This window comes from Haemaphysalis longicornis, unplaced genomic scaffold (assembly GCF_048455015.1).
Source record: "Haemaphysalis longicornis isolate Haplotype H1 unplaced genomic scaffold, Haemaphysalis longicornis Haplotype H1 scaffold_152, whole genome shotgun sequence".
Classification (NCBI taxonomy): domain Eukaryota; kingdom Metazoa; phylum Arthropoda; class Arachnida; order Ixodida; family Ixodidae; genus Haemaphysalis; species Haemaphysalis longicornis.
The window spans coordinates 385389-398413 of NW_027526259.1; the positions used below are offsets into that span (position 1 = coordinate 385389).

Sequence of the window (13025 nt, forward strand, 5' to 3'; positions counted from 1 at the left end):
CACACGTGCTTGTCCGCACCGATGAAGGCGAGCAATAGGCCTCGGTGGCTAGGCGGTATGCCCTGCTCCGCTGCCACTCGGATGGGTCTTTGGCGCGGCACCACGGGTGGTATGAGTCACCAGACACAGTCGGCAGCGCAGACAAGTCCTTCGTCCACAATCCGTGGTCGGGACCCGGAAAACGCCGTCTAGTTTGGGCCATACCGCGTTACCGTCACCTACTCTTCCACCGTAAACAATACGAGACTTCCCGATCGTCGCCCGTACCAATATGGCGGACGGTCTCGTTTACATCAGTGTTGCTAGGTTACCAAGCAATTTCGCATAAGGTCTATTGACGCCGAGTAAATCGGCATCACCGGACTGAAACTGGGCGAGGAGGAGGGTAGACATATAGTGCTTCACAGTAAAAAGCGTGTTCGAGCTACACAGGAAGATAGTTTAGAATCCCGGATATAGTCGACCGGTGAACAGTACCACGGAGAAACTGATGGTAATAAGTCTCACGCCACAAATTGAGGCCTGCACCATCGCATGTTTCCTCGAAAAGACTAGAGTCTCAGGGAATTTTCATAGTAGATAATGAAGATGATGAAGATCTTGTAGATCTACTGGAGTCGTGGCAGAGGAGCAGGCGGGGCATTTCATGTGTCTGCGGCAGCATCATTTCCATCCGCGCGTGCAGAATGGAGTAAGCGGCACCCCCAACCGCGTTCTTCGTAGGAAACCTTGTCCCACCTGACGAGGTCGAAGGAAAGGAAAACCGAGCACGGAGATGTAAGCTCACGCGCTCGGTGACGAACGTCCTCCTTTTTAGACATCTGTGTGTCCCATGGGTCACTTGGTCGCGGGGATAGTTATGATGGGACTCATCCACAGCTGTGCATTTTTCCATGTATTATACATATCTTCTCCTCCTGCCTTCATGGGATCCCGTGTTCTTATCCTCACGGTTTCATACGTTAGAGTAAAGTCCCTACCAACAGTTTCCCGAACTAAATTCTAGTGCCCACTATACATTCTGGGCGACTTGCTCTACCCCAGGCCATTTAGGTATCTATGTAGTTACTGCTACGTACCCAACACCTTGCTCACATGCCCTGCAGTTGGCTAGCCAGAACCGCCTCCCGGACACATCCAAACATGACTAAGCCTCTTTAACAACTCTAACTTCACACCCAAAGATAATGCCTCCGCCTCTGTGGAACAGCAGCTGTCAGGAGCTCATACAAGTGAACGCCACGCAGGTGAAAGGTCTAGCGGCACCATTTGTTGGTGAGGATCCGGTGCGCCAGAAGAATATGGTGAACTGGGCGAAGACGGCAGCCACTGCCAAAGGTTTCCTGGACTGAGGAGATGTACCACCTCCGAATGGAAACGACCAAGTGCAAGCCAGTCTTTCCGGAAAATAAATGCTTTATCTTGCATCTCGGCAAGCTTTTCCAGCCACCTGGTTCTACGTCTTCGCTCCTTCGGATTCCCATCCCGTCATGCCTCATTACAACTTTAGGCCCAGAAAGAATTATAACTGAGCCCACGTGGATCGGATCGGCCACACGTCCTTGCCCGCCGGTGGAAGGCCTCCTCCTCGGAGTTTATCTGGGCATGGCGCTTTTTCCAGCAGTCAGCTGGACGTGGCGTGCGGAGTGTTTGGCTCCTTTACCATACAGCTGGCCGTACCTCCCGCGTCCTGTTGCCCATGACACGGCAAAGACATGATATGGACTTGCCCTGTTCTGTCAGACACTCGACAAAAATGACTCCTACAGTACGCACCTCACCAAGAACGCCCAGACTACAGTTGTTGGATTTGGGAACTTCATACCCGCCCTCGTAGTAAAATCCTTGTAAATATATAAATATGCTTTAAAGGAATGTTAGCCTTAAGTAGTAGTTGCGTCTCTATGGGTAGCATCGGTTGCGACCGTGGTGTGGTAGGTGAGCGCTTGGACCAGCTGTTGGGCAAATTCCTTCCCCTCAACCGCAGAATATTTCTTTTCGAATTGTTTGCTCCTAAATAAGCACATGCAGTGCCATTTGAGGCACCCAGCCAGGCTACAAGACTCTTTATGCTTTCTGTAAGTCCGTGACTGCGTTGGTCCTGCCCGGTAGCGACTTTACAATTCGTCTACCGCACAGAAGGGGCCTTCCCTTTATGGAGCAAAGTAGAAATTAAAACACGGTGATAGCCTGCGCACTGGCTGCCGCAATCTCAAAACATACTGAACAACTGTTATTTACGGGCACATGAATAAAATATTGAGAACATTTTTAAATAGAACAATTTTCCACTTTAAAAAACGCTCAAAACTGTTTCGGCTCGAACCCAGGCCGTTACAATAGGAACCAGAGTCGACCTCAAGGCCGTGGAGATCGAACGGTGGAGCGTTTTTAGCAGTTTCACTAAAGAATGCTGGTGTACAAAGCAAACCTGTTTATGGTGCTAGGCGCTTTCCCTTGTGTGTCCGCTGATGATGTCCGCTGAAGTGGAATGATGTCCGCTGATGATGATGCCCGCTGGGGTTATGGCCAGGGCAGTCTCTGCCTCTTCTACACTCTTGAATTCAGCCTGTGCACACGTCAGCAGCTCCTGCGTGGTTGTCACCATTGCGGTTGTCCGTTTTCTCTGTCAGAGTGAAGAGGCGTCCGTGGAAACGATTCCTTCCTCTTTTTTCCTGGTGTCTGTTGAAATCACGCGCTCGAACCACCTGTCCGCCACCATGACTCACATGGTTTCTAGTCTTGGGCGCTGGCTTAGTGTTCATGGGTTCCAGCCACTCAACAGCCAACTGGTTTCCATCCATAGATTCCGCCGCCTTTCAGCATATCTTCTGCAAGATGCTTCTGCATGCATGTATTTTGCTCAGCCTTTCTTTCAAATTGGCTAAATTACCCTCAATAAGTCCATCGATTGTGAGGTGTAGACCCATTTCGAAGTGTTTTTTTGTAGCCGCGCTCACCTGAACTCCAATAGCTTGCTTGACTGCCTAACTAATGATTACACGCACCCCCTGCTTGTTCCCATTGTTCAGGAGGAAATAAGATGTCACGTATGTTATTCTGGAAACTACGATGGCTTGGACCAGCGCGAATGTTCTCGTCGTCATTTCTCGTCTTCCTGAGGACAACCATCGAGGATATGAACATCTTCCCACGGGCGATTAAGTTTCTCAAAAAAAATTGCTTCCATGTTGTCGACCTGGATTACTAAACCGACAAGTTTCGTGCTGTGGCCTGGCAAGGTACTTTACCCTCTAGGGAAACTTTCCCATCCTCTGCCTGTTTTTTTTTGGCGCGCGATACTGGATGATCCCCAATACTGACTTTTGTGGGAGCGTATGAGGCAACACTCCGGTGTATGTGCCCTCGACACCTGCGGCTACCTGCAGTGGGCCTTGGATCCAACGTAAGAAGCCTCCTTCTGTCCTCCCTAGATGAGGGGAGGTAGGTTGTGCTAAAAATACCATTTGAAAGACGACTATGGCTACCCAAACAGCAGGAGGCGCAGTTTCCCACCTTCCATGATGCCACAGCACAAAAATCCTAAATGGCAGATGAGGCAGCAAGCCATAAAGATTGTGGCTGGACATCTTTTGTATGTATGAATGGCCATCATCCCCATAGTGCTCACTCTGTGCAGCTTAAAGCTTGTGCCCGCCATCAAGGTGCACCTGAAGCCACCGCAGCTGAACCAATACCTATTGGAACTCTGCGGCTATTTTTTTGCAAGAAGGGTCATTTGCGCAAAGCGCAGAAGAGCCCCATAGCAACAGAATCATACTCATCGGATGCGAGTTATGCCTCCCAGAATCGCCTGCCACGCAGCGACGCGGACCTCAAGCCCCGTGCATTTGCCGCTTAGTCACGGTACGCCGAGGCGCCTCACGCAGTGATTTTAGGTACAAGAAGACCCCACTGAACAACAGTCACAAAAGCACGTCAGTTATGTAACCAGCGATGGGAAGCAAGCGTCCTGCAAATCACAGATGGAACCGCCTGACGAGACATTTTGAAGCATCTGCGAACCTGGGGAAGAATAGGGTTTTGGTTTCATAGGTTGTAATAATTCCATAGGTTGTAATTGTAGGTTGTAACAGCTTTCATAGGCAGTGCACTGTGTATGAGAAAGAAATCGGCAGGGGGCAGGAAGCTCTAGCTCAATTCACACTTCGTGGCTTGGCTGAATTGTTACAAAGACTACCTGGAAATCGGACGGCGTGGTCCAGCTGTTGTCATGGATCTTTTCGCGCGCGACTCTACCAGAGCTTAATCACCGGTGGTAAAAAAAGCCTAAAGGAGTAGAACAAAGCAATGAGTTCTATATTCCCGGACGAACAGATTGTAGAATAACGCAGACCAACGCCATGCCAAATAGTTTGTTACTAAGCTATAGTTAGGAACTAGTGGGGGTTTGATGCTTTATTTTAACTTGGGCAGCATTTGCCATTGGCCACCAGATCCATCACTACAGTTTTTTTAGAAAGTATTATTCAGAGCTGCTGACAAATGAGCAAAAAAGTTCGAGGGCGACGTAGGTTTAAAATAAAGCTACAGCGCCTCAAACCGCACGAAAACAGGAGTAAAGAAACACTTGCGCTCTACACTCCATTCCCGGTCCCGTTTGACGCGCTGTAGCTTTCACAATTATGCACCAACCAGCCCGAGATTCAACTCTTCCGAGCTGAGGAAAGTGTTGTTAGAAAAAGCAAAAAATGTAGTAAGTTACCTGCTAAAGGCATTTTACCCAAATTTAGTTTTAAATCTTAAGTTTTATGGTGTGACCTTTAAGACTAATGTGTTGTTTAAATTGTGCGGCGCTTTCGTGCAGGTGAGTCATATCTCGTTTGCGATTGATGCTTTCCCAGGGTTCGGGTGACTGTTCGTTTTATGAGTAATATGTCGTATAGGGTTGATGACGAGTTTGCGGTGAACATAAATAACTTCACGAAACCTTGCCCCTCATTACACTTTTTTCTATTGTACTTGTGAGAGTTTCGCTGTGTATAGCTTGATGTCTACGTTTGCATTTGTTTTGCTTACTATTCAGACTTCAGTGCTAAATTCTACCAATACAAAATTGGAAGCATAATGTATATTGTTTTATTTTCAGATTCTCTGAGAGCGGATCATCAATATTCTTCCTATCCGGGTATGTATCCGTCATAGCGTCGATTCCAACAACATTTTTCTTCATATTATTGCATTGTTGCTTTTGAAGCAGTGTTCCGCATCTGTTTCTGTTTTTCGTGCCTGCGATACATGCACGTCGATTAACCGGAGTGCGTAAACGTCAGACTCCTGAATCCTTTTTTTCACTATTTTCTATAAAACAGTAATCTTTCGTTGCCGTGAAGCCTGATAAATCTCGAAATATCAGTTAAGTCAAAACATTTTTTCGCCGTGCATGTAGCCATGTATTTCACCCGGATATCTCGAAACGTTGGCACAGAGAACACAAGACAAAGTCTGCTACAGACAGCTGATAAGGTCTCTGTTCTAATACTCAGCTCCAACTACGCGCCGAACGCGCCCTTGAACGGCAAATTGAAGCTGCGCTAGGTCTAGCCTACATCCTAGATGTACCCCGCACGGGGCACCTTGAGCAATCTTGGTGACGGTACTGGCGATACCGCGGACCCCGAGCCCCCAAACATATGCTGGATCCAACCGTGGCGATGTGTTTATAGGTGGAGGGTTAGTAACCACGAACGGTGGCCGTCGGAGCCCAGGTCAAGCTCCGGCGGATGGGCTCCCTGTCTGTTTACCAGGCAGGGAGCTCCGGGACCTCTCTCGGCATCAGGGTAAACCGAGCGAAGAAAGTACCCCCGTCCCCTGCTTTTTCCTATGCTATATGGATAGTTCAAAACCCCCCCAAAAACGTGATCGGCCCCCGAAAAGGGGCCGCACCGAAGTCTCCTTTCCTCTCTTGCCAGAGTTGACATTTCCAAAACCTGACAATTTCTCCCGCTTTCTAATAATGGAATCTCTTGACAAGTCAAAGCCCGTCACTGCACAGTCTGTTTTTCTCATCTCCAAGTTCCTTGAGGGCATTGTAGGGAAATCCTACAAAGCCAAGAAACTCAGAACAGGGGAAATCCTGATCGAGATTAACAACAGGCAGCAATCTATTAACCTCCTCAAACAAACCCGCATGGTAGATACAGACATAAAGATCACACCCCACCGCACGCTGAACAGTTCCCAGGGCGTCATCTCCGATCCTGACCTGGTGACCGAAACAGAGACAGATCTGCTCAATGGCCTTCGAGATCAGGGTGTGACGGCAGTGCGAAGGATAATCATGCGTCGAAATGACACCGAAATCCGTACAAAACACTTGATCTTGACATTTGACTGCTCAACGCTCCCCGAGTCGGCCAATGCAGGCTTCATACGATGTCCAGTCCGACCGTACATACCAAACCCGCGCCGCTGCTTCAAATGCCAGCGGTTCGGGCACGGTACGAACTCTTGCCGCGGCAAAACGACCTGTGCCAAATGCGCCGCGCAGGACCACCCGACAGATAACTGCAGCTCCACCACCTTCACTTGTGTTAACTGCGGGGGATCGCACGCGCCGTACTCCCGCAAATGTGAGAAATTCCAACAAGAAAAGAAAATAATCAATGTCAAAGTAACAGAGAACATCACCTTCCCAGAGGCGCGGAAGAGGTTCGCCTCTTTCCCACTGGGGAGGTACGCCGACGCGGCTCACCGGGGGGCGGAGCGGCGTCTGGTCTCGGCGGGGACCCCGAATCGCGAGTCAGACTTGGTCCCGCCCCCGCCCCCCCCCCCCCCCCCTGGGTTGCCTCTGGCAGCCCAACCAGCCTCTGCACCGCTCGCTCACCCAGTAGCGGTTGTGGTGGCAACCTCTTCCGTCGGGACCGGTGCCGCTCCCGTCCCTGCCTCCCCATTATCAAGTGCGTTGGAGGGTGCCATGGACACCATGGGCCCCGCACCGGCTCCCACCGCCACGGCAACGCCCGTGCCACTTCTGGTGCCTCCGATACCTGCGGCGGTGGCGGGTCAAACGAAGGGCCCCAGAAGGGGGGCCAAGTCCGGGGGGCCCGGTTCGACGGGCACACCCAGGACATCGGACGACGAGATGGACGTCGTGCCATTCTTGCCTGCAACGCAGCGCAAGGATCGGCCTCCGACGTCCAAGCCTACAGATAGGCCCAAAAAGCCCAATCCAAGAGTCACAGCCCCGAAAGACGACTAATAAACATATACACTCCAGTAGCTATCACACTAAATAATGGGAAGAGAAAATATTGTTCAATGGAACTACAGAGGCCTTCTGAATAATCTTGACATGTATGAGATTCTGCATACCAATCAGCCAAGTGTAATGTGTCTTCAGGAAACACATTTGAATTCTAAACACACAAATTTCTTGAATAGTTACCTGGTATACAGGAAAGACAGGGATGGCTGCACACACTCTTCTGGCGGTGTGGCCATAATCGTCCGGAAATTCTTAGCATGCCACCCTGTCACTTTAAACACTATCCTTGAGGCTGTAGCAATACGCTTAATAATATTTAATAGGTTGATAACGGTATGCTCCATATAAATCCTCCTGATGTTACACTTTTTAACTCTAACATCGAGGCGCTGGTTGACCAGCAGCCCCAACCATACATTCTAACAGGCGATCTTAATGCTCACAGTTCTCTTTGGGGGTCCTCTCGTACGGATGACCGGGGTCGCCTGATAGAGAGGTTTCTTACATCCTCTGGAGCATGCCTTTTCAACAATAAACAGCCTACATATCATAACATAGGACACAACACATACTCATGTCTTGACTTGGCTATTGGCTCCGCAGTTCTCTTTCCTCTTCTCGTGTGGGGTGTGGGAACTGACCCATATAGCAGTGACCACTCCCCCTCTTACTTACATATATAGGTAAAGGCCCAAGCAGTTCATCTTCCCTTAATAGGTTCAATGAAACACGAGCTAACTGGAACACATTAAACAGAGACATCGAAACTACACCACACATCCATAGGACACCTACACGTTGAAGAAGCTACCCAACTCCTCACGGCGCACATCCTCGACGCCGCCGAAAATCTATTCCCCACGCCTCTGGTGCCCCGCGCAACCAGCGGAGGCCGTGGTGGAATGAGGACTGTAGGCGGGCGCGAGAGGCCCAGAACAAGGCGTGGGGTATCCTCCGTCGGTACCCCTCGTCGTGAAACCTCCTCTTGTTCAAAGGGGCCAAGGCATTCGGAAAACGTGTGCGCCGTGAGGCAAAAAGAGATAGTTGGCACTCATTCATAACATCTATAAACTCATACACACACACACACGCAAGGTATGGACACGTATACGCAAACTCAAAGGACAACAAACACACAGCCTGCCCCTGGTCAGTACAAAAGGGGACACACTGGAAGACCTGGCTGACACACTCGCACAACACTTCCAACACGTGTCCAGTTCAGCACACTACACGAACACTTTCCTGAAACATAAAGCCTCTTGTGAAAAGAAGTCCCTACACGACAACAACAAATTACAGACTTCTTACAACTCCCTGTTTTCACTACATGAGCTGAGGGCTGCTCTGAGCACGTGTGAACCCTCAGCTCCAGGCCCAGATAACATTACATACACAATGATACAACACCTGCACGCAGACACACTTAAAGCAGTTCTACATCTATATAATAAAATATGGCTTTCGGGGCACATTCCACACTCTTGGAGGGAGGCCATTGTAGTGGCTTTCTTGAAGGAGGGAAAGGACCCATCGTCCCCCTCAAGTTACCGTCCAATAGCCCTGACGAGCTGCCTGTGCAAGCTGTTCGAGAAGATGATCAATCGCAGGCTCGTGTACTTCCTCGAGTACAATGGTCTTCTCGAGAGCTGCCAGACAGGCTTTAGGGTGGGGCGATCGACGAACGATCAACTGGTTGCACTTGACTCATACATCAAGGATGCCTTCGTGCATAAGCAGTACTGTTTAACTGTCTTTTTCGATCTCGAGAAGGCCTACGACACCGCTTGGCGTTATGGGATCCGTAGTGACCTCAGGTCATTCGGTGTTTCGGGTAATATGCTGAACACCCTTGTAAGTTATTTGTCGGAGAGAACGTTCAGAGTAAGAGTTGGTTGTGCACTTTCAAAGGGTCACGTCCAAGAAAATGGCGTGCCGCAAGGTGGCGTGTTGAGTTGCACTCTCTTTATAGTAAAGATGAACTCTCTTGGAAAGGCACTGCCACCAACAATCTCTTATTCTATGTATGTAGACGACGTGCAAATATCTTTTAAATCATGTAATACGGCAATATGCGAACGCCAAGTCCAGCTTGGTGTCAAGAAGCTTGCCGGCTGGGCAGACAAGAATGGGTTTAAATTGAATCCTGCAAAAAGCTCCTGCGTCGTGTTCTCCAGGAAGCGCGGGGTCCATCCGGACCCAGACATTACTCTTAATGGCGTGTCGCTTCCTGTGAACAAGGAGCACAAGTTCTAAGGTGTGTTTGACAAGCAACTCACATTCATTCCACACATCAAGGAACTTAAACATAAATGTCTAAAAACAATGAATATCTTTAAGGTTCTCTCCCATCAATCATATGGATCCAACAAAGAACTCCTACTACGGCTCTATACTGCTTTGCTTGGGTCTCGTTTAGTATATGGCAGTGTGGTATATGGATCGGCGACTAAAACAGCGTTGCGAATGCTTGACCCAGTGCTACACTTGGGGCTACGGCTTGCGTCGGGTGCTTTTCGCACTAGCCCTGTCGAGAGTCTCTATGCCGAGTGTGTTAAGTGGAGCCCTGAGAACCAACGGACGTACATGGACTTACTTTATGCTTTTAAAATTTCATCGCTGAATAACCATCCTTTTTTATCCTGTCTTTAACGACACATCCACATCTGTGCTTTTTGTAAATCGCCCATCCGTTCCGCTGCCCTTTTCACTTAGAGTGAGAGAGCGAGCCTCAGATCTGAGCGCTTCGTTTTTATATGTGTACAGATCATCCTTTTCAGACATTTTACCTCCTTGGAAATTTCGTCCTGTGTCCTCCGACCTTTCTTTTATGAAACTTGACAAAAATCGGGTACCGCGAGCTGTAATACTGCAGCACTTTCTTTCTTTGCAGTTTAAATACCCACGTGCAGAATTCTACAGTGACGCTTCTAAAACCTCCACTATGGTGTCGTGCGCTGCTCATGGTCCGAATTTCAATGCAGCCAGAACCATGGGCGTAAACACAATTTTTTCAGCAGAAGCGTATGGAATTTTATTTATTGTACGACACATTCTTGAGAACTAGATTCCCAATTCCACCATCTATACAGATTCTTTGAGTGTTGTTCGCGCACTGGCATCGCACAAGCCCTCCAAAAACCACATAGTTAATCTTGTATTCAACACTATTATGTCCGTGTATGCACAAAAGCATGAGCTGCTCCTCTGCTGGGTCCCAGGACACACAGGGATCGCTGATAACGAGTTGGCAGACGAGAGGGCCGCTGCTGCTGGACTCAGGAACACTGTAGACATAACAACCGTACCATACACAAACTTCAAGCCACACATAAGAGAACACCTGCGCAGAACATGACAAACACACTGGGACAAACAGACAGACAACAAACTACATGTAATAAAGCCACGCTTGGGACCACACACCACTGAGACACGCAACAGACACACAGAAGTCGCCTTGGGTAGGCTGCGGATAGGGCACACACATGCTTCGCACTCGTATCTGCTGACGGGATCTTCTAGACCCCAGTGCAGCAGGTGCGGAGAGGCCCTATCCGTGGTGCACATACTAATCACATGCAAGGCACTTCACGCAACACGACACAAACACTTCAGAGAACTCTACAGACAACATATTCCCCTACATCCATCGTTTTTTAGGGGCGAAGCTCCTTAGGGCGTGGGTCTGTCCATCCTCGACGTATGTATGTAGCCACCTCTAGTTTAGTTCTTGGATTGTTTACTAGATGGCGTGGCTACCTCTAGTTTAGTTCTTGGATTGTTTACTAGATGGCGGTACTTGTATATCATGAAAACATGCGCTTGGATTGTTTACTAGATGGCGTGGCTACCTCTAGTTTAGTTCTTGGATTGTTTACTAGATGGCGGGGAGCGTTGTATTAAAATCCGTTCGCTGTTGGCGCGCGCTCGGAGTCGCCCGATGGATAAGGCTGCAGATGTGCGAGCCCGCGAGGCAGAAGCGCTCCGTGAAGCTGCGCGACGCCGCCGCCAAGATCCTGCCGTACGAGAGCGGGAGGCCGAAGCGTGTCGTCTGGCTGCGCGACGACGCCGCCAAGATCCCAGCGTTCGAGAACGAGAGGCCCAAGCGTCACGGCAACGGCGCGAGGACCCTGCCGTACGCGAAGCGGCACGGCTGCGGCGCGAAGAGGATCTCCAAAACGTCAGAGAACGGGAAGCGGCGAGAAAGCGCGCGTATCGGCAGGCAGACCCCGATGCAGTGAGAGCTCGTGAGGCGTCTGCAAAACGCATCAGGCGAGCTCAGCCCCAAGGTGCCGACGCGCGGTTTAAGCGAGACTTTCTAGACGTTACATTCGGACACAGATGTAGTGGGCGAACTTTCACTGAAGAGTCACGGTTTTACCGATAATTTCCCCTCAGGAGCTTCGCCCACTCATCATCATTCACCCCGTGGATATGCTGTGAATTTTTGTACTTGTCAGACGTCAAGTTTTTAAACCTGATTTCCTATCACGCATAATCAAATCTGGCCCTATACACCAGCCATCACCATTGCCGTTAATATATTTTATTGTTATTTTGGCTTTAGTAGCCACTATTTTCTTTTAGATACTTTTGTTTGGCGCTCTTTGCCCCAGGTGGCCTTGCGTCAAAAAACTCCAACCATCATCATCATCAACATCCTAGATGTACTGGCCCTTTGCCACAAAGTTGACGACCACATGTCCGAGCAGGATAAAGTTGACCACATTTTGAAAGGCATAGCAGATGATGCCTTCAATTTGCTCGTGTGCAAAGACTGCTCCACTGTAAGCTGAATTTTGGATGAGTGCAAGCGCTTCGAACAAGCGAAAACCCGTCGAATCACTCAGAAATTCGTGCGCCTTCCCAATACCGCTGCAACGTCTTCATGTGAGGGCCCAGTTTCGCCACCGAGCCCACCACCGGCAGAAACCAGTGCAGATACGGTGACCCGTATCGTCCGACGTGAGATAGAGGCCATGAAGCCTGTCAACACCCAACACTCCGTCGCTGACGTTCATCTGCCGACACTTTCCGTTATACAAGCAGTTGTGCGCGATGAAATTGCCTGCATGGGCTTGCAGCCAGCCTGCCACATGAGCCATCCTGTCGGTCGGCAATTTCCCGCCAACGCCGCTTCCTGCAATCATTGCGGGCCAGCTCAGTCGTCCCCGACCGCCAAGAGTGTTGGCCACGGTCTTACAGGAACCCGGCTCAATGGAGAACTCCCGATGACCGACCCATATGCTTTAACTGCAGGCGTGTTTGTCATGTTGCCCGGTATTGCCAGAGCCGCTGGTTTTATTCCGCTCGAAGCACATGGAACGACCGTGTCCCGCAGTCTGTGACGAACCGCACTTCTGCCAGCTACCAGCAACGCAGTGCCGCCGTTGCCGTCTACTCCACCCCACGATTTGGCCGTTCCCCGTCACCCCAGCGCCGACAGTCTCGCTCTCCGCAGCCCCACCGCTCTACGTTCCGGCCCACTACGGACGCCTCGACTCGGAAAACTAGCGAGTGCAGCTCTCAGAGGTGATGCTACATTCCCGACCCCGACCGGATATCCTCTTTTGATGCTGCCGACGAGGGAAAATTTGCTCTACGTGAAAGTTGATGGCCTACCTGTTCGGGCATTGATTGATACAGCGGCGCATATTTCCGTTATAAGTGCTAATCTACGGACCCGCTTGCGAAAAGTCTTCACACCTGCCCTTTCGCATGTTCAAGTTACCGAAGGCGGTACACCGGCGATGGCTGGTATGTGCACCTGTCGGTATGTGCACGATACCACTGT

General features: G+C 50.0%; 1 protein-coding gene across 1 annotated transcript in view; it reads left to right on the top strand.

Moving 5' to 3' along the window:
- Positions 1-13025, top strand: part of LOC144165973 (uncharacterized) — a 220894-nt gene that overhangs the window by 157753 nt on the left and 50116 nt on the right. The window contains exon 5 of the mRNA XM_077695647.1: positions 5111-5149. Within this exon, the coding sequence (XP_077551773.1) occupies positions 5111-5149 (39 nt within the window). The remainder of the gene's footprint in view (positions 1-5110; positions 5150-13025) is intronic.